Below are 19,531 nucleotides of genomic sequence, written 5' to 3'. Positions count from 1 at the left end.
CTGCCCCGTGCAGAGCCGTCATCAAAATGGCTACCATGAGTTCCCTGAACTCCCGGCAGCCATTTTGATGATGGCTCTGCACGAGGCAGGATGATCGATCCTGCCCCGCATCGCCGCTAGACCACCAGGTAAGGTCCAGGACACAGGAGGGAGGCGGGGGTGGGTCAGAGCTGGCCCTATAAACTATCCACGATTTTTCAATATTTGTGGGCTGGCTCTGCCCCTATCCCCCACGAATATTGAGGGTCTGCTGTATAGAAATAATTAATAGTAGTAGTAGTTACTGTGTTATCAGGATGTATTGAAAATCTTCTGTACAATTTGATACGAGCTTCAAGATGTTTCACTTTCAATATGATCGACACGATAAGAGGAAAAATCTCAAGTGGAGGCAGGGTGTCACGGCTCACCTAACATGATAGTCTGTGGCTGGCCTTAGGTCTTTCAGGCTGCATTCCAATTCTTCCCCACTGCAAAGAAAAATCAGGCTTAAAAAAACACCCAGCAAATAACATATTTATCAAACTGAAGCTGATTTAAGTGGCTGAAGACCGTTGTTTCGGGTGTTCTCTAAAACAAAGGACAATGTTATACAGAATTATTTTGACTTCATGAGCCTGTAAAGGACGAATGAAGCATTGAACCTCTTTGCTAGTTTTGGAGGTCATATAGGGGTCAATTCAATAAAGGGTACAAAAACTAAGGGCACAAAAAATTTGGGTGTTCGGCCACCTTTGAAGACCAAATCTGGTATAGAATAATAGCACTAGTGACCTCCAGACCCGACCCCTTTCCTGCCTCAACAAATGAAATGCCCTGGAAATGCACCCCCCTGACAAAAATCCCTTCCCTAAGCCCCCTCCCCCCAATTCAAAAAGACAAAAGCGATGGCCACTCATTCTTCCACCTGGCTTGCGGTCATTCAAAATGGTGGCACCTGACCTCACTGCATTCCCATGCACCACCAGTCGGCAGCCTACCAAATAAGGCAATGCTAGACTACCAGAATGTTCTGTGTATAAGGGGCAGCAGGGAGGAGTTTCGGGTCAGGTCAGGCCAGGCCATGGTGGGATGCCACTAGACCAGGGGTAGGCAATTCCGGTCCTCGAGAGCCGGAGCCAGGTCAGGTTTTCAGGATCTCATGTACGAGAAGGATTTGCATGCACTGCCTCCTTGAAATGCAAATCTATTTCATGCATGTTTATTGTGGATATCCTGAAAACTTGACCTGACTGGAATTGCCTACCCCTGCACTAGAATAACATGTCCCTCTTCCTGTTAGAGTGTGATTCAATCAAAATTCATGCACTGCCAGGAAACAGTGGCATAGCAGGGGGGGGGGGTCGTGGTACGCCACACCGGGCGCCATTTTAGTGAGGGTGCAGACTTCCGTCCTCCTCTCTGCCCCCGCCCCCCCCCCCACTGCTGAACGTGCACCGCTTCCCTTACCCCGTGCTTCTGTAACATTCCTGGCGCGAATAGTAACCCCCAAGCTGCTGTCGCGCCAGCGTCAGTTCTTCCTCTGATGTCACTTCCTGGACCTGCACCTAGGAAGTGACATCAGAGGAAGAGCCGATGCTGGAACGACAGTAGCTTGGGGGTTGCTGCCAGCGCCAGGAACGTTATAGAGATACAGGGAAAGGGAAGCAGCACACACACGGCAGCAGGGGGCAGGGAAGGGACAGGTGGGGGGGGCGGGATGGGGTTCCACTTCCCCGCGCACCTCTGATCCTCACTACGCCACTGCCAGGAAGGAAGAAATTTTTGCAATAACCTGCAGATTATTGCCTTAGAATGCACTGTCTTTTTTAGAGCGCAGTAATTTGCAAATTCATCGATTACTGCATCTAGGCAGCAAACTTTAGCTGGAAGCTCATGTTAGAAGCTATGTGGCTCAGCAGCAATAATGAGCGGCTTTTTTGCACCGACCCTACGAATGATGGCGACATCATTAGGTGCAGGTTTAGGATCATCCAACAGCTTTCTCCCTTTAAGCAGAAGCCATGTTGGATCTTGCAGCCCATTCATTGCACACTCATACAGGATTGTCCATCCGATTCTCCAGTTCAGAACTTAAAAACAAAAACGCTGTGGAGATGTCGTCCAAGATGCAGGCGTTTATTGAAGATACACATAATAAAATGTCTAGGACCCATAAGATGGGAACTGTGGGCCCAACACGGTCCGTGTTTCGACGACCCTGTCTTCCTCAGGGGTCCCTAAGAGTCCTAAGTCAAAGAACGTGGATCCATCTTATGGGTCCTAGACATTTTATTATGTGGATTTTATGACTGTATCTTCAATAAAGCCTGCATGTTGGACGACATCTCCACAGCGTTTTTGTTTCTGGTTGCTCTTTGATTCTGTGGAGTACCAGGGTCAATTTCTGTTTGGTTGTACCAGTTCAGAACTTTCCATAATAAGCAAGAGAGACAATAAGTAAAAATGCAAAATGAGTTTGAAAACCTGTGAATGATCTTGTACTTTCCATCTCTTCCTTTGTCCGATAAGGCAACCTCATAGCTGCAGGTATACGGTAGGCCATTGCTATGTCTGTCTCCTCCAGGAAGTCCACCTGGGGGAGACCATGAAAGCACTGCAGTTCTTGCTTGAACATTTGAAACCTAAGGGAGACAAAAATTCCGAAGTGACAGTAAGAGCTCGCCTTCCACTGTGAAGTGACAATGCTGAAGGCACATTTATTTATTTTAAAAATTTCTTACCCGCTTACAAAGTACAATCATAATACAGTAAAACCTTGGATTGCAAGTAGCTTGGTTTGCAAGCGTTTTGCAAGACAAGCAAAACATTTTATTAAATGTTAACTTGATATACAAGCAATGTCTTGCAATACAAGTACATACGGTATACACACATCACAACTGAGCCGATGGTTCTTCTCTCTCTGACGCTGCGGGAGTGCAGTGACTGTTCTAAACAAGCAAAGTCTTGCAATACGAGTAGATACAGTATACACGCGTCACATCATCACAACTGAGCCGATGGTTCTTCTCTCTCTGACGCTGCGGGAGTGCAGTGACTGTTCTAAACAAGCAAAGTCTTGCAATACGAGTAGATACAGTATACACACATCACATCATCACAACTGAGCCGATGGTTCCTCTCTCTCTGACGCTGCGGGAGTACAGTGACTGTTCTAAACAAGCAAAGTCTTGCAATACGAGTAGATACAGTATACACACATCACATCATCACAACTGAGCCGATGGTTCTTCTCTCTCTGACGCTGCGGGAGTGCAGTGACTGTTCTAAACAAGCAAAGTCATGTAATACAAGTACATAAGGTATACACACGTCACATCATCACAACTGAGCCGATGGTTCTTCTCTCTCTGAAGCTGCTGGAGTGCAGTGACTGTTCTAAACAAGCAAAGTCTTGCAATATGAGTAGATACAGTATACACACATCACATCATCACAACTGAGCCGATGGTTCCTCTCTCTCTGACGCTGCGGGAGTACAGTGACTGTTCTAAACGAGCAAAGTCGTGCAATACGAGTACGTATAGTATTTTGTATTCAAGTTTTTGGGTTGTGGAACGAATCATCTGGAGTTTCTATTATTTCTTATGGGGAAATTCACTTTGATATACGAGTGCTTTGGATTTTAAGAATGCTTCTGGAATGAATTATGCTTTCAAACCAAGGTTTTACTGTATTAGGACATACATACAATTAACATGCAACAATGGAAATCTCCATAAAAATGGTCTCCATGCACTGTAATACCTCCACACATACAATAATGTCAACGTCTCCATAAAGTATTAATATTCATTCATTTAAACGCCTCTACAAAGAGGTCCTGTTATTAAGGTGCGCTAACTGATTTAGCACGCGTTACAGATTAGTGTTGTGCTAAATGCTAAGATGCCCGTAGGAATATATTAGATGTTTTAGCATTTAGCGCGCTAAACAGGTTAACGCACCTTAATGAAAGTACCTCAAAGCCATTTCTAATACTTTCTTGAACTTTTGTAAATTCGGTAGTGCTCTTAATGGTCCGGTCAATAATGACACCCCTGCAACTGAAATTGCAGATACCCCTTGTGTTTTCATAGTGTACTCGTGAAAACTCACTGAGCGACAATCGTATTGCCCCTTCCAATCTTAGAGATCTAGAGGGCAGATAGTGTCATTACTTGTGTGAGATACCAGGGAATTGAAAAAGGATTCGAAATTTGACAGGCAACCAATGGAGTTTAGATTTACTACTGAGAATTAGACTCAAAGACTTCAAATTAAGGGGTCCTTTCACTAAGGCGCACCAGCCGTTTTAGCGTGCGAGAAACGCTAATGTGTCCATAGGATATAATGGGACGCATTAGCGCGTGTTATTTTAATTTAAGTTTTAACTAATGTAAATCGCATTGGATTCGGATTTTGCGATTATATCAAATATTTTAAATAAACTTGAAACTAATATTTAGCGCACGCTAAACGGCTAGCGGCGCCTTAGTACAAGGACCCCCTAAGTCCCTAACTAAGTTCTGTACTGCAGAAAAGTCGACAAAGCAATTTTCCTTATGAAAAAAACAATGATTTGTCAATTTTTAATTAGGATTCTAGAGACTCAGATAATCAGTGTCAGACACAAAGATGAAAGGAATGCTTTAAACCCACAAATTCATTTTTTTAAAAAAAAAACCTCAATTGAGAAAAGTTGAAAACATGCAGATACTGTGTTTCCCTGAAAATAAGACGTATCCCAAAAATAAGCCTTAGCATGATTTTTAAAGATACTCCTAATATAAGCCCTACCCCCAAAATAAGCCATAGTTAAGATCATCCCACGAACCTGAATCCCCCCCCACCCCCGAATGTCTACGACTCCATCTCTGACACTAGTGCTGCCTGATTTGCCGGAAAAAAATCGGATTCATCAATTTAGCAACCCTCAGCCTGCTCATGCTGGCTGAGCATGCCCTCTGATGTCACTTCCTGGTCCCATGAAAAGGAAGTAGCATCAGAGAAAGGGTTAAGGTTTGCACAAGCAACAGGGAGATCATGTTCATTACCTGTAATAACAAGAGGTACGGGGGTTGGGAGGCAGGGAGAATGCATTTTTAAGAGACCCCCATGTGTGTGTGTGTGTGTGGGGGGGGGGGAAGATGCCAACGCTCTTGCCATGTTGGCGCCCAATACACTCTGACCCTCATACTATGCCAGTGAGGGGAGGACACATCAAATAAAGGAGCCCTTTTAATGAGCTACATTATGCGCTAACGAGCACCTAGTGCACACTAAAATGGCATACCGCAGGATTGACTCTGGCATCCTGTAATTACTGCCAAACAAGCACCTGCTAATTTTGGGGAGAGGGGGCATTTCATGGGGCAGAGAATGGGCATTCCTGCACTAATGGATAGCCTAAGAATACTGTGTGAGCCCTTACCACCTACAAAATGGATGGCAGAAAGCGTTCTTGCGGTGACATTTTTTTTAATGACTGCATGCTAATGGCAACATCAGCACATCGCTGCACAGCTGAAGTAAAAAAATGGTCTTAGCACACAAGAAAACCCCATGAAATGGGGCACTGAGGCCATGTTTTATTAAAGGCAACACAGATACTTGGGTCCTGAATTGGCCACTGTGGAACCAGGATACTGGGCTAGATGGACCATAGGTCTGACTCAGTATGGTTAGTTTTATGTTCTTATGTGAGCCAAGTATAGGACAATCAAGCCATTGTGACATCACTGATGAGGCTGGCTCTGAGGCATTGGTGGAATGAGGCATTATGACATCACAATCTCAGCTCTGGAATGTTGCTTCTCTTTGGATTTCTGCCAGGTGCTTGGGACCTGGGTTGGCCACTGTTGGAAACCAGATACTGAGCTTGATGGACCTTCGGTGTGTTCCAGTATGGCAATTCTTATGTCCTTATGTGAGCTGAGTATAGGATAAGCAAGCCATTTTGACATCACTAATGAGGTTGGCTCTTAGGCATTGGTAGAATGAGGTATTATGACATCACAATCTCAGCTCTGGAATGTTGCTGCTCTTTGGGTGTCTGCCAGGTACTTGGGATCTAGACTGACCATTGCTGGAAACAGGATGCAGGGTTCTGACCCAGTATGGCTTTTCTTATGTTCTTAAACTTTTCCCTTCGGAAAGTATGCTAAAATGAGCCATGTCCTGGAGCTGGATTATTAGTAATAAGCAGTGAAAAAATCCTTTAGAACATAAAATTTCTCTTCTAATTATGAGAAATCACTCGGGCCTTTGATGTGTTGGCAATAGGGTTTCCTCAAATATGTCACTTGGTACAAACTCAAGAATGTCTCCGACACTGGAAAGCTTTCCATGGTGCAAAAATTTGTGAAGGCTGCAGAAGCATGAACCACAAAGAGAGCACCTGAGGTCTGGCTGTGTGACCACTCAACAGGGCTGGACTTCACAGTGTCCACACTCCTGCTCGAACTTCCCTCTTCACACAATGTCTCTAGCATCGCTGCACTTTCTGCATCGCACATACATCACGTCACAAGTAATACACCAAACTTTGGATCACACATCAAGAGTGCATCTATGATGCTTCAAAAATCGTTTGTAATTGCAATAGCCAGAACGGAATGATATTCCGCTTACATTTCTATATGGATTGGTGTATATATTCTCATATTCAAATAAAAATATACAGAAAACTTTCAATAATAATTAAAAAAAAAAAAATACATATAGTGAAGCTCTGGAACGCATTGCCAGAGGTTGTGGTATGAGCAGATAGCGTAGCTGGTTTTAAAAAGGGTTTGGACAATTTCCTGGAGGAAAAGTCCATAGGCTGTTATTGAGAAAGACGTGGGGGGAGCCACTGCTTGCCCTGGATCGGTAGCATGGAATGTTACTACTCTTTGTGGTTCCGGAATCTTTTGTTACTCTTTAGAATTCCGGAAACTTGCTATTCTTTAGGATTCTGAATGGAATGTTGCTACTCCTTGGGTTTTGGCCATGTACTAGGAACCTGGATTGTTCATCATGAGAATGGGCTACTGGGTTTAATGGACTATTGGTCTGACCTAGTAAGGCTATTCTTATGTTCAGTTAAACTTAAGTGCAAAAAATTATTTTTAAAAAAAACCAGCATCCTTTCCTAGAGTCTGTTGAGAGATAAGAACATGAAACATTTGTTCTTGGTTTCTTAAACTGCAAAGAAAATAATTGAAAATAAAATAAAAACTCAAAGCAAATAGATGAAGTCAATCTTATTCTCAAACCATCGTGTACCTGATTTAAGGCTCTAACTGCCGAGTTATGGCGGACTGTAATCGCATTTAGCCTCCGGAGACTCATTGCTTATATGTTGCTTTCCAGCAGGGCTCTCTAATGCTAGGGAATCTGTAGAAGTCTCAATCCTAGTAGTCCATAGTAGAAAATGACACGGGGATAAAATTTGTCCCCCATCCCCGCAGGAACTCCCCAACCTATCCTTGTAAGTTCTGCCTTAACTGCACAAGCCTCGAACACTTATGATTTTAAAGTGTTTGAGGCTTGTGCAGATGAGGACGGAGCTTAGGCATTGGTGGAATGAGGCATTATGACATCACAGTCTGAGCTCTAGAATGTTGCTACTTAGGATTTTAAAGTGTTTGAGGCTTGTGCAGATGAGGACGGAGCTTAGGCATTGGTGGAATGAGGCATTATGACATTACAGTCTGAGCTCTAGAATGTTGCTACTTAGGATTTTAAAGTGTTTGAGGCTTGTGCAGATGAGGACGGAGCTTAGGCATTGGTGGAATGAGGCATTATGACATCAGTCTGAGCTCTAGAATGTTGCTACTTAGGATTTTAAAGTGTTTGAGGCTTGTGCAGATGAGGACGGAGCTTAGGCATTGGTGGAATGAGGCATTATGATATTACAGTCTGAGCTCTAGAATGTTGCTACTTATGATTTTAAAGTGTTTGAGGCTTGTGCAGATGAGGACGGAGCTTAGGCATTGGTGGAATGAGGCATTATGACATCACAATCTGAGCTCTAGAATGTTGCTACTTATGATTTTAAAGGGTTTGAGGCTTTTGCAGATGAGGACGGAGCTTAGGCATTGGTGGAATGAGGCATTATGACATCACAGTCTGAGCTCTAGAATGTTGCTACTTAGGATTTTAAAGCGTTTGAGGCTTGTGTAGATGAGGACGGAGCTTAGGCATTGGTGGAATGAGGCATTATGACATCACAGTCTGAGCTCTAGAATGTTGCTACTTAGGATTTTAAAGTGTTTGAGGCTTGTGCAGATGAGGACGGAGCTTAGGCATTGGTGGAATGAGGCATTATGACATCACAGTCTGAGCTGTAGAATGTTGCTACTTAGGATTTTAAAGTGTTTGAGGCTTTTGCAGATGAGGACAGAGCTTACAGGAATGGGGCAGGGACAGGGAAAGAACTTGTCGGAATAGGATGGGAAAACAAGTTCCCGCGGGGGTGGGGAAAAAATTTGTCCCCATGCCATTTCTTTAGCCCACAACTGTGGAGGGAATAAAACTCTCCAGGAAAAGGAGGTGGAAACAAAGAAAATGGGGATAAAGCATCTTTGTAACAGAAGCCCTCAGCTAGGAGGGCAGGCAGGTTCTCTGTGGCTCAAAAGAAAAACAGTGTCCAGGAAAGGAAAGGTTTAGCCCTAATAGGGAAAAGCGCAGCTTTCACTTGAAGGAAGGAAAAACTTGTCCAGTGTTATCTGAGCAATAATATAAACCAGTGGTTCCCAACCCTGTCCTGGAGAACCACCAGGCCAATCGGGTTTTCAATCTAGCCCTAATAAATATGCTTGAGACCACTGCTTTTCAATGTATTTATTAATGACCTGGAAACGGGGACGAAATGTGAGGTTATAAAATTTGCGGATGACACCAAACTCTGTAGCAGGGTTACAACTGCCAAAGAGTGTGAGGAACTACAAAGGGACCTAAACAAACTGGAGGAGTGGGCGAATAAATGGCAGATGAACTTCAATGTAGGAAAATGCAAGGTCATGCATATAGGGAAAAAGAACCGGATGTTCAGCTACCAAATGGGGGGATTAGTATTAGAGGGAAGTAGCCTTGAAAGGGACTTGGGCGTACTGGTGGACACAACAATGAAGTCAACGACACAATGCGCAGCAGCCTCCAAGAAAGCAAATTATGTTGGGTATTATCAAGATGGGTATTACAACCAGAACGAAAGAAGTCATCCTGCCGTTGTATCGGGCAATGGTGTGCCCGCACCTGGAGTACTGTGTCCAGTATTGGTCACCGTATCTTAAGAAGGATATGGCAATACTTGAGAGGGTTCAGAGGAGAGCGACACGAATGATTAAAGGCATGGAAGACCTTTCATACACTGAAAGATTGGAGAGACTGGGGCTCTTCTCCCTGGAAAAGCGGAGACTTAGAGGGGACATGATAGAAACCTACAAGATCATGAAGGGCATAGAGAGAATAGAGAGGGATAGATTCTTCAAACTTTCAGAACATAAAAGAACAAGAGGGCATTCGGAAAAGTTGGAAGGGGACAGATTCAAAACGAATGCTAGGAAGTTCTTCTTTACCCAGCGTGTTGTGGACATCTGGAATGCGCTTCCAGAGGGCGTAATAGGGCAGAGTACGGTGCAGGGGTTCAAGAAAGGATTGGACAATTTCCTACTGGAAAAAGGGATAGAGGGGTATAGATAGAGGGCTACTGCACAGGTCCTAGACCTGTTGGGCCACCGCGTGGGCGGACTGCTGGGCACGATGGACCTCTGGTCTGACCCAGTGGAGGCATTTCTTATGTTCTTATTTGCATATAATGGAGGTGCCAGGCATGCAAATCTGCTCCATGCATATTCATTAGGGCTAACCTGAAAGCCCGATTGGCCTGGTGGTCCACTAGGACAGGGTTGGGAACCACTGGTATAAACGACTATTTCTGCTCATGAAGCACTGTTGCATCCACACAAATGCTTTTTTAAACTGCCCATAAATGACATCAATGCACAAGTTAAGTTTTGTTTGCTAACATTTGTACGGCTGGATAGGGATTTTGATTTGGAAGCCAGCAGAAAAAATTCCTGCGTGTCTGAAGTGAAACGAAATCAGAACTTTTCGGAAATGGCAAGCGGCCAACGTCCCCCCATCTGCAAGCGATACCTGAAGCTGGAAAGTCCCCAGCTGTCCACTGGTTTCTACATCCAGAGAGCAGGTGCAGTCTGGCTCGAAACCCACAGCTGTGAAACGTTTTGGCAAGGCAACTAGAACACTGCAAAACAAAACTGTTTCCTCCCCTCTTTTTCCAAACTTAAAGGGAAAAAGCATAACAGCATTTATTGCCAGTGAATCTGCTGGTATAATGATTGGTGGGGGCGGAAATCTTCTAATTAGGGTTAACTGGCTCATTCCTGCTGGTCAATTTGATTGCCTCCTTCCCACAAAAAGAAAAAAAAGCAAAACAACTGTGCCAATATGCTGAAAATCAGTTTGTATAGACTTATAATGGTGCATCTTTTGGCTTCAGTGTCCCACACAAAGGGACATATGTTTCAGGAAGAAAGGAAACAAGACTATGGCTTGGGGTTGCCAGACGTCTGATTTCCCTGGACATGTCTGGGGGGGTCCGGATGGCTTTTCAAAACCCGTCACTTTGTCCATACACTTCCCCCTCCCCATTCGCGGTTTCTGCACTCACGATTTCACATAATCGCAATTTTTTTTCTGGGGAGGGGGAAAATAAAAACAAACAAACATATTTTTTACCTCCCTGCCGCCTTCCCGGCCTTACCTGGTGGTCTAATGGGCTTTCGGGGCAGGAGCGATCTTCTTACGCTCCTGCCCCGTGCAATCGCCATGAGGAAATGGCTGTAGGGAGTTCCCGTCGTAGTCTCGAGAGACTACGGGAACTCACAAACGGAAAATCTGGACCCCCTAGCCATGCCCCCCAGGCCCGCCAGTTCCATCTATCCCCGCCCCTTTGCACCCATCACACCCCCAATCCCGTCCTAGCCTCTCCCCCCCGTTGCCTATTCTCGTCAGGCAGTAGGGCATTCACGTATGCAATGCAATGATGTCGTGCGCACGTGTGGTCATCAAGTGGTATCCACGCATGAGCGGATGCCTTCCTGCCCGATGGCAATTTGTTGGAAGCTTTCATAACCCGTCCGGACCCCCGGACATGTCTGGGAAAATCCAGACGTCTGGTAACCCTAGGCCTGTGTACCTCTTCAAATCTTTGCCAGCACCATCTCCTGCCCGTTGCTCGCACTGGACTCAGCTCTCTTGGGTTTTGGCCAGGTACTAGAGACCTGGATTGGCCACCGTGAGAATGGGCTACTGGGCTTGATGGACCATTGGTCTGACCCAGTAAGGCTATTCTTATGTTCTTCCTCTGTCATCACTTCCTGCTCCTGTGACCAGAAGTGATGTCAGGAGAGCTGAGGCCAGCACGAGCAGCAGCTAGGAGAAGCTTTGAAGAGATGGGTGGGTGGAGAGGAGGAGACAGTCCGACCCCCCCCCCCTCGCTACACCACTGTTAGATGGAATAAATGGGCACACTGGATAGGCCATATGGAACGCATTGCCAGAGGTTGTGGTAAGAGCAGATAGCGTAGCTGGTTTTAAGAAAGGTTTGGACATTTTCTTGGAGGAAAAGTCCATAGTCTGTTATTGAGAAAGACAAGGGGGAAGTCACTGCTTGCGCTGGATCAGTAGCATGGAACGTTGCTACTTTTTGGGATTCCAGAATCTTCCTCGACATTCTGAATGGAATCTTGATCCTCTTTAGGGTTCTAGAATGTTGGAACTCTTTGAGGATTCCGCATGGAATATTGCTAGTCCTTGGGTTTTGGCCAGGTACTAGGGACCTGGATTGGCCGCTGTGAGAACAGGCTATGGGGCTTGATGGACCATTGGTCTGACCCAGTGAGGCTATACTTATGTGTTTATCTGCCTCCATTTTTCTATGTCTCCATAGGTTGGAATGGGCTTTATTGTTTGTAAAGCATTACATTAAAATTTTAATAAAAATAGACATACGCATTTAACTTATGCAGGTTACTTATAAAATGCTATGTGTGAGGCCAGAGCTTCCAAGTTACTCAGTTCTAGGAGGGAGATTCTAGGATAGTTCTGGATTTTTGACAGCTTCGCCATGGTGAGAGCCGCAGCACCAATTTCAATGAGATGAAGCAGGAACTCCCCCTCCCCCCCCCCCAAACAAACACTGCTTTGGGAATGGCCAAAAGTCTCCCTTCTGAAACCTGGTTACTTAGTAGCTCTGCAAGTCCTGCCCAGACTCCACCTAAGCACGCATTTACAAAATAGCACTTGGGTAGAATTTTGGCATTTACGCGTCTATGTGCACACTTCCATGCACGCCATTATTCTAATCACTTAGGTGCGTAGCGTATTCAGCACACAAATATTACAGCACGTATTATAGAATCACCCTCATGTGTGCATGGGATCAGCGGCACAGTAAGGTGGAAGGTGGACCGACCCGGGCGCCAACTTAGTGGGGGCGCTGGCACCTCTCCACCCCCCCCCTGTCCGACATACTCGCACCCTCCCTTTCCTCTCCCCCCAGCACCTCATTGGATCTTCAACCAGCGCAAGCAACTGCTCTGGTCAGTTGCTCACGCCGGTCTGGCTCCCTCTGAAATCACTGCCGGGTCGCGGGATCAGGAAGAGACGTCAGGCGGAAAGCCAATGTTGGCGCAAGTAGCAGGATGGAGAAGCTGCTCGAGCTGGCAAAGATTTAAAGAGGTGAAAGAGAGAGTGTGACTATGGCTTGGGGGGGTGTGGAGGGCGCGGGGGGGGTGCCACAGCCCCGGGCACCTCTTACCCTCTCTAAGTCGCTGCATGGGGTTCAGTAATAATGAACACAGCAGTGCCCTTCCTTCTCTCAATTTACTGACGATGTTTCATAATCTGTCACCATTCAGTTCCATTCAGGGAACGATCTAAAAATAATTCTTCTGCTGGCCTCTTACAAGTACACAAGGCAGCTCATTTGTAGTTTTGTGTAATAATTCCTCTTCCTCCAACAATTATTTAAAGTGTGCAGCTATAATAAGACAGGAACTAGGATGGAACAGGAAGGGGGGGACACAAACTGCAGTTAAGCCTCAGCTTAGCTTATTTCTGCAGGGCTCAGATCCTGTTCTTATGTTATTTCAGTGTTCAAAATAAGAATGGCACACTTGTGCTGACTAGAACAATCTCCTATGAACATTTGAAAGATGACTTCCTACCCCCTAGGCACAATCCCTTTCTGAGGGCTCCCAAAACACAAGCACCCCAACCTAAATCCCCCATCTTGAACCTCCCCAGTCAAATGTTCCTCCCTCCCCCCCCAAGAATTTAACATCCCTCTGCAAGACACCCCTCCAAGCCCTTATACAGAAACATGACCTCCTTAATGGTAGTACCACTAAGGGTCACCAGTACCAATTAGAGAATGACACGGGGAAAAAATCTGTCCCCGTCACTGCACCGTCCCCGGCCCACCATCCTCTGCACCGCCCCGTCACCGCCGTTCCCTTCACCGCCACTGCCATCCCATTCACCGCCCCGTCACCGTCCTCGCAGCATCCATATAAGCCTCAGTACTGCGAAACACCATGAAGACAGGAGAGAGTTCTGCCACTACTACTACTGCACTGAGAAGCTGTTTCAGTGCCTCTGCCCTGTAGTAAAAACAGAACATAAAATAAATCAATTAACTTGTCCTCCCTTTCAATGACATGTCCCCCATGTTCACCTATAGCTCGAATCAGGTCAATTGTGCACACTAAAAATGCAGGAGGATCTGGAACGTGAGCGCAGGCAGGCAGTGATACAAAAACAGCAGACACCCGACCGACTGCAGTGTTCCGCCATCTCCCTCCTTCCATCTCACCTTAGATGTAGAGTATGCCGGCTTTCTTTTTCACCCAGCCGCATGTGCGGGTGCTCATTTGTTCAATATTCTCCTCTGACGCAACCGGAAACAGGAAGTTGCAAGAGAGAAGATTGATCAACGCGAGCGCGGCTTTTTGAACGCATGCGGCTGGGCGAAAAAGAAAGCTGGCATACTCTACATCAAATTTGTACACCGTGCTGTTGATAAACCGAAGTGCAGTTAAAACTTTTAATAAACATATCTATTCCATTCCCAGGACAAAACCTTCAGTCACCAATTAATTTTAGGCGTATCGCTTCAGGAGAGCGAGAGAGAGAGAGAGAACAGGAGCTGAATTTGGAGACGTTCTTGTCCAGATGAGAACGTGACAGCAGTGAGAACAAACGAGCTGGCTTCTTTATAAGAGAACCACCAATCCATAATTCAAAGGCTCATCAAAGTTTCCTTCAAATTAGAGTCACGAAATCTCAAACAGATTTAACCAGATCAGTAGACTTTCCAATTTCTCTGAAGATAAAAAGTAGCGTTTTCAGATCTAGTTTGCCTTGTAGGTTGTGCAAAATTCTGTAGTCAAATAAGGAAGGGGTGAGCGTTTGACAGAATACTATGTTATGCTTTATTGGTTTGAAACTAGAGTACCGGATACGTTATAGACCAGTGTCTCACAAACTTTTTTGAACCGGGGCACACTAAACCTAGTGTCCCTGGCTCGAGAGACCCAGAAGTGCGCTGGCGTCGGCGTGCCGATGTCAGCGCATGCGCAAAGGCCCTTCAAACCGGCCTTGCGCTGAGAGACGGACCTGCGCTGGAGAGTAGGGCCGGCAGAGAAGAGGTGCCGGCGTTGGGAGATTGCTTACAGGACGTACCTCTCTTCACCCGCACCTCTCCTCTTCCCCAGTGTACCGCGGCACACCTGAAATCTCAGGAGGCACACAGTTTGCAATATACTGTTATACACTGTTACTGATGGTCTACCTCTGCGTGCATGGTTTGGTGCTGAGAAGTCCAATGGCTAGTATTCTGCCCTATGTTTCACTACACAAATTGCGCTCTGTAAAGCATACTGATCGGTATCCAGTGTAGGAATGCCCCAGAAAGGAAACACGCACACGCAGTCTTAGAGTAGGGAAGGAGGCGCTGGCAAGGGCTAGCTCCGAGTCCCTTTTTATTATGCTTCTAAGCTGATGACATCATAGTAACTCCCTCGTTTACACATCTCATGATTGGTGGGTACAAAGGTACATGGTTTTACATTGGTGGATACAAAGATAGGTACATGCTTATGCATCGTGATCACCCTCCCTTTACCTAGTGTATTTTTTCTGTCAATAATGTGTTCAGTCTTATTTAGTATATGATTCCCCTTTTTTATTGTAATTTTATTAACATGTACATCGCTTAGAATGTAGATTAAGCGATTAATCAAACTTTTAATAAACTTGAAACTTGATCATCCTCCAACTCAGCACTTAGATAAAGGGCCTGATTAACACGTGGATAAAGCCTGAGTTTTTGTACGTCCTCAAGGCCTGTCAGCTGATGTCCTTACCAAATAAGGACAGCTCAAATAAGATAAGCATGTGACAGTCCAAAGGTTATAATGCATGCTCCTTAGCCTTAAGCTGTAGGCAAAGTCTGATTGTTGCCCATATAAGGGATAAGGGTAAACCTGTGTCAGGTTAATATGTGACAAAGGTCATGTGACAAGATGCTAGCATTTTCCTTTACTTAGAATGGCTGTATGGCAAGAAGGGAGAGGAATGGGAATAATTCATAATTCTTCACAGGGGCTCATAATTCTTTCACAGGGGCGGTGAAATCAGTGTGCCGATCTCGCCCTGTTTCAGAAGGGCACAATGGCGTCCCTACAATCCAGGGATCTCAAAGTCCCTCCTCGAGGGCCGCAATCCAGTCAGGTTTTCAGGATTTCCCCAATGAATATGCATTGAGAGCAGTGCATGCACATAGATCTCATGCATATCCATCGGTCAGTTGCCTGACATTGAAGGTGTCTAGGGCTAGTATGCTTTCCTGTATTGGATCTCGGGAATGGAATGAGATTCCAATGTATATATGGCAACAGGCAGGATAATCTGTGCAATTTCAAGCACTTATTGAAATGATATTTATTTTGCAAGATGGGTTTGTTTGTTTTTTGTGCACCGGCCGCTGATTTGTTTACTATTCTTAGGCCTGTAATGTCTGTATTAGTGGTTTTGTATTTTTATACTGTGTATGTATTTATTGTGACCCATTTTGTATAAAGTGGGATATAAATGAATAAATTAAAAATTACTTTCATGTTAAGAATTTGCTTCAGATTTTTCTCCAGACCTGCTGGGAAATCAGACGTTTTTCACCAAACTGGAACCAGACAAATGCATCTGGCTTGCATCTGACAGCCCTGGATAAACCATTAAGCAAAAGAAGTGTTCTTAGGGCGTCAAGGGAAAGGAGGCACCGCGGCTATCATGCCCTTAACTCTTTCCCTACTGTTGCCTAAGGTTACCAGATTTCCTCTTTAAAGCAAGAGGATACCTGGCCCCACCCCCTGCAAACCTTGAGACTCCTTCCCCATACTCGGGGCCGCATCTGGTTTTAATCTTTATAAATATATATGATGTTTTGTTTCATAGAATAACAATATTTCTCAGCACTCGTGGAGTCAATGTCTTTTCAGTTAAGCAACAGAAGGGCCGAGGGGCATCACAGGCTATGCTTAGGAACATAGCTGGCACTAATCCAGCCCTGTGTAGTTAACACGCATTTTGAAAACCTCTCATATTATTTTGATCACTAGTCTTTAAGCCTATTACGGGTGCTAGAATAGATGTGCATGTCTTTCTTTCTTTCTCTCTCCTTGGCTGTTGTCTGTCTGTCTTTCTTTTTTTCTTTCTGTCTCTCTCTTTCCTCGGCTATCCAGCAGCACCCCTTCCCTGCTCCCCCTGTCCAGCAGTAGCATTCTCCCTTCCTTTTACCTCCCCCCTGTCCAGCAGCAACCCTTACCTGCTCCCCATGTCCAGCAGTAGCCCTTCTCCCTTCCCTGCTCCCCCTGTCCAGCAGTAGCCATTCTTCCTTCCTTTTACCTCCCCCCTGTCCAGCAGCACTCCTTCCCTGCTCCCCCTGTCCAGCAGTAGCCATTCTCCCTTCCTTTTACTTCCCCCCTGTCCAGCAGCACCCCTTCCCTGCTCCCCCTGTCCAGCAGTAGCCCTGCTCCCTTCCTTTTACCTTCCCCCCTGTCCAGCAGCACTCCTTCCCTGCTCCCCCTATCCAGCAGTAGCTCTTCTGCCTTCCTTTTACATTCTCCATGTTCAGCAACACCCCTTCCCTGCTCCCCCTGTCCAGCAGTAGCCATTCTTCCTTCATTTTACCTCCCCCCTGTCCAGCAGCACCCCTTCCCGGATCCCCCTGTCCAGCAGTAGCCCTTCTCCCTTCCTTTTACCTTCTCCCTGTCCAGCAGCACCCCTTCCCTGCTCCCCCTGTCCAGCAGTAGCCCTTCTCCCTTCATTTTACCTTTTACTCGTTTTTTATGGCAGTCTGCAGTGGTTTCGGGGTCGCAGCATCGTGGAAGAAAGGCAATATTTAAACCGCCGCAAGCTCTACTGCACATGCTGAAACCGCCGAACGACACAGTCGCACTCTCCTTCTGCCCCATGCGCCGCAAGCCACCCCACGCACCTAAATCGTATTTGGCACAGAAGCAGAAATCACGGCGGCAGGGATCACGCCGTTTCAACAGCGCATGTGCGGGTAAGGGTTTTATTATAGAGGATGCACCGTAGGGATTCTTAACCCAAGCCTTGGGACACACTAAGCCGAGCTGGTTTTCAAGATATCCGCAATGAATACACGAGACAGATTTACATACAATAGATGCAGCTTTACAGTCTCTTATGCACATTAATTGTTAGCATTTTGAAAATCTGTCTGGCTGGGTATGGGGCTGGGTTGAGACCCCCTGGTGTATTGTAATGAATACTAGAGAGCCTCCATTTTCAGTCTTGTCTAAACTTCACCGGCTTCCAATAATCTCTAGGGTTTACTTTAAATGTGCATGTATAACGTTTAAGATCTTGTTTGACAATTAGAGAATGACACGGTGACAAAATTAATCACCGTTCCCATCCCCGCGGATAACCGCAGGAAATAATCCCATGTCATTTTCTAGTGTCTATTTCAACCTCAGTCCTTCTACACCAGCATTCTTCAAAGCAAAGCTTGAGGATCAGTGGTTGTGGCCATTCATACTCTGATTCTTATGGGAGCCAAGGATAATGAAGCCATTGTGATATCACTGATGTGATTGGTTCTTAGGCATTGGTGGAATGAGGCATTATGACATCACAATATCTGCTCTGGATACCAGAGACTGTCATTCTGTAGTGTCTGTTTCAACCTCAATCCTTCTACACCAGCATTCTTCAAAGCAAAGCTTGTGGGTCAGTGGTTGTGGCCATTCATACTCTGATTCTTCCCTCTCTCCTTAAAGAATGACATGAAGATGGTTTTCCGCGGTTATCTGTGGGGACGGGAACAGTGATGAATTTTGTCACCGTATCATTCTCTATTTGGCATCTGTCCTTTTCTAATCCGCTTGTGTTGGAATTCAAACAGACCTGGTATAACCAAAACTATACAAAAACTTAAATGTTCCTTCCCTTCACCGAAAGGCAGTACCTCTACTGGCAAACTGTGGAAATCTTTATTTTTCAAAATAACTGATCTATGGAATAATATTCCTTCACAGTTGCGAGATCTGGGCTCTCTTCAAATATTTCGCAAACATCTGAAAACTTAAGCCATTTTCAAAACTAAAACCTTTTCTTCCTCTTTTTTTCATTATTATTATTAATCTTACTATAAATCGAGTCAAGCTCTGTTTGCATAGAGAAGGCACGGTCTATACACTTAAGTTTTAGTTTAGTTTAAGGTGCCCAGATTTTCCGACGTAGAAACCCAGACATGTGGCCCCGCCCTGTTCCACCTCCGGCCCCGCCCCCACAAAGCCTCGCCTTTCTTTGACCTCTGGGCTGCGTCTGGAGAGCAGAAAAAATTATTTACATTGTCCAACTTGGCACGGACAAGAGGACACGGAATGAGGCTAAGGGGAGACAAGTCCAGGACAAATATCAGGAAATTCTGCTTCACGCAACGAGTGGTGGACACCTGGAATGCCCTCCCAGAGGAGGTTATTGTGGAATCAACCATCCTAGGATTCAAAAGCAAACTAGATGCACATCTCCTTACGAGAGGCATAGAGGGATATGGGTGACTAAAATTACGCCAAGTATACACTGGGCAGGGCCTCCGCGTGTGCGGATCACCGGACTTGATGGACCGAAGGTCTGATTAGGAGATGGCACTTCTTACGTTCTTATGTGTGACGTATTTGGTGCATGCTCAGAGGTCCTCCAGACGCAGCCGGCGGTCGGGGCTTTCCATAACCCGGACAAGCTACTGGGCTTTGGAAAGTCCATCCATGCACCCAGACAGTACTCTAAAAAGAGAAGAAGTGTCAGGTCAAAAGCGCGGCGGGACAAAAGCGCGAGCAGACAATTGAGCGCAGCGCGGAGGCCGCGCCGAAGAAAATTACTGTTTTTAGGGCTCCGACGGGGGGGGGGGCATGGGGGAACCCCCCACTTTACTTAATACAGATCG

At 45.7% G+C, this 19,531-nt stretch overlaps 1 protein-coding gene across 5 annotated transcripts in view; it reads right to left on the bottom strand.

The window, feature by feature from the left end:
* FNDC3B (fibronectin type III domain containing 3B) overlaps window positions 1-19,531 on the bottom strand; it is a 490,638-nt gene that overhangs the window by 105,277 nt on the left and 365,830 nt on the right. For all 5 annotated transcript variants that reach the window (XM_033959077.1, XM_033959075.1, XM_033959076.1 and 2 more), the window contains exons 8-9: window positions 2,467-2,624; window positions 411-470 (exon numbers count right to left, since the gene is read on the bottom strand). In XM_033959077.1, the coding sequence (XP_033814968.1) occupies window positions 411-470; window positions 2,467-2,624 (218 nt within the window). The remainder of the gene's footprint in view (window positions 1-410; window positions 471-2,466; window positions 2,625-19,531) is intronic.

Source organism: Geotrypetes seraphini, chromosome 9 (assembly GCF_902459505.1).
Source record: "Geotrypetes seraphini chromosome 9, aGeoSer1.1, whole genome shotgun sequence".
NCBI classification, from domain to species: Eukaryota; Metazoa; Chordata; class Amphibia; order Gymnophiona; family Dermophiidae; genus Geotrypetes; species Geotrypetes seraphini.
The sequence above is the reverse complement of the archived record's forward strand: the minus strand, read 5'-3'. Positions and strand labels throughout refer to the sequence as shown.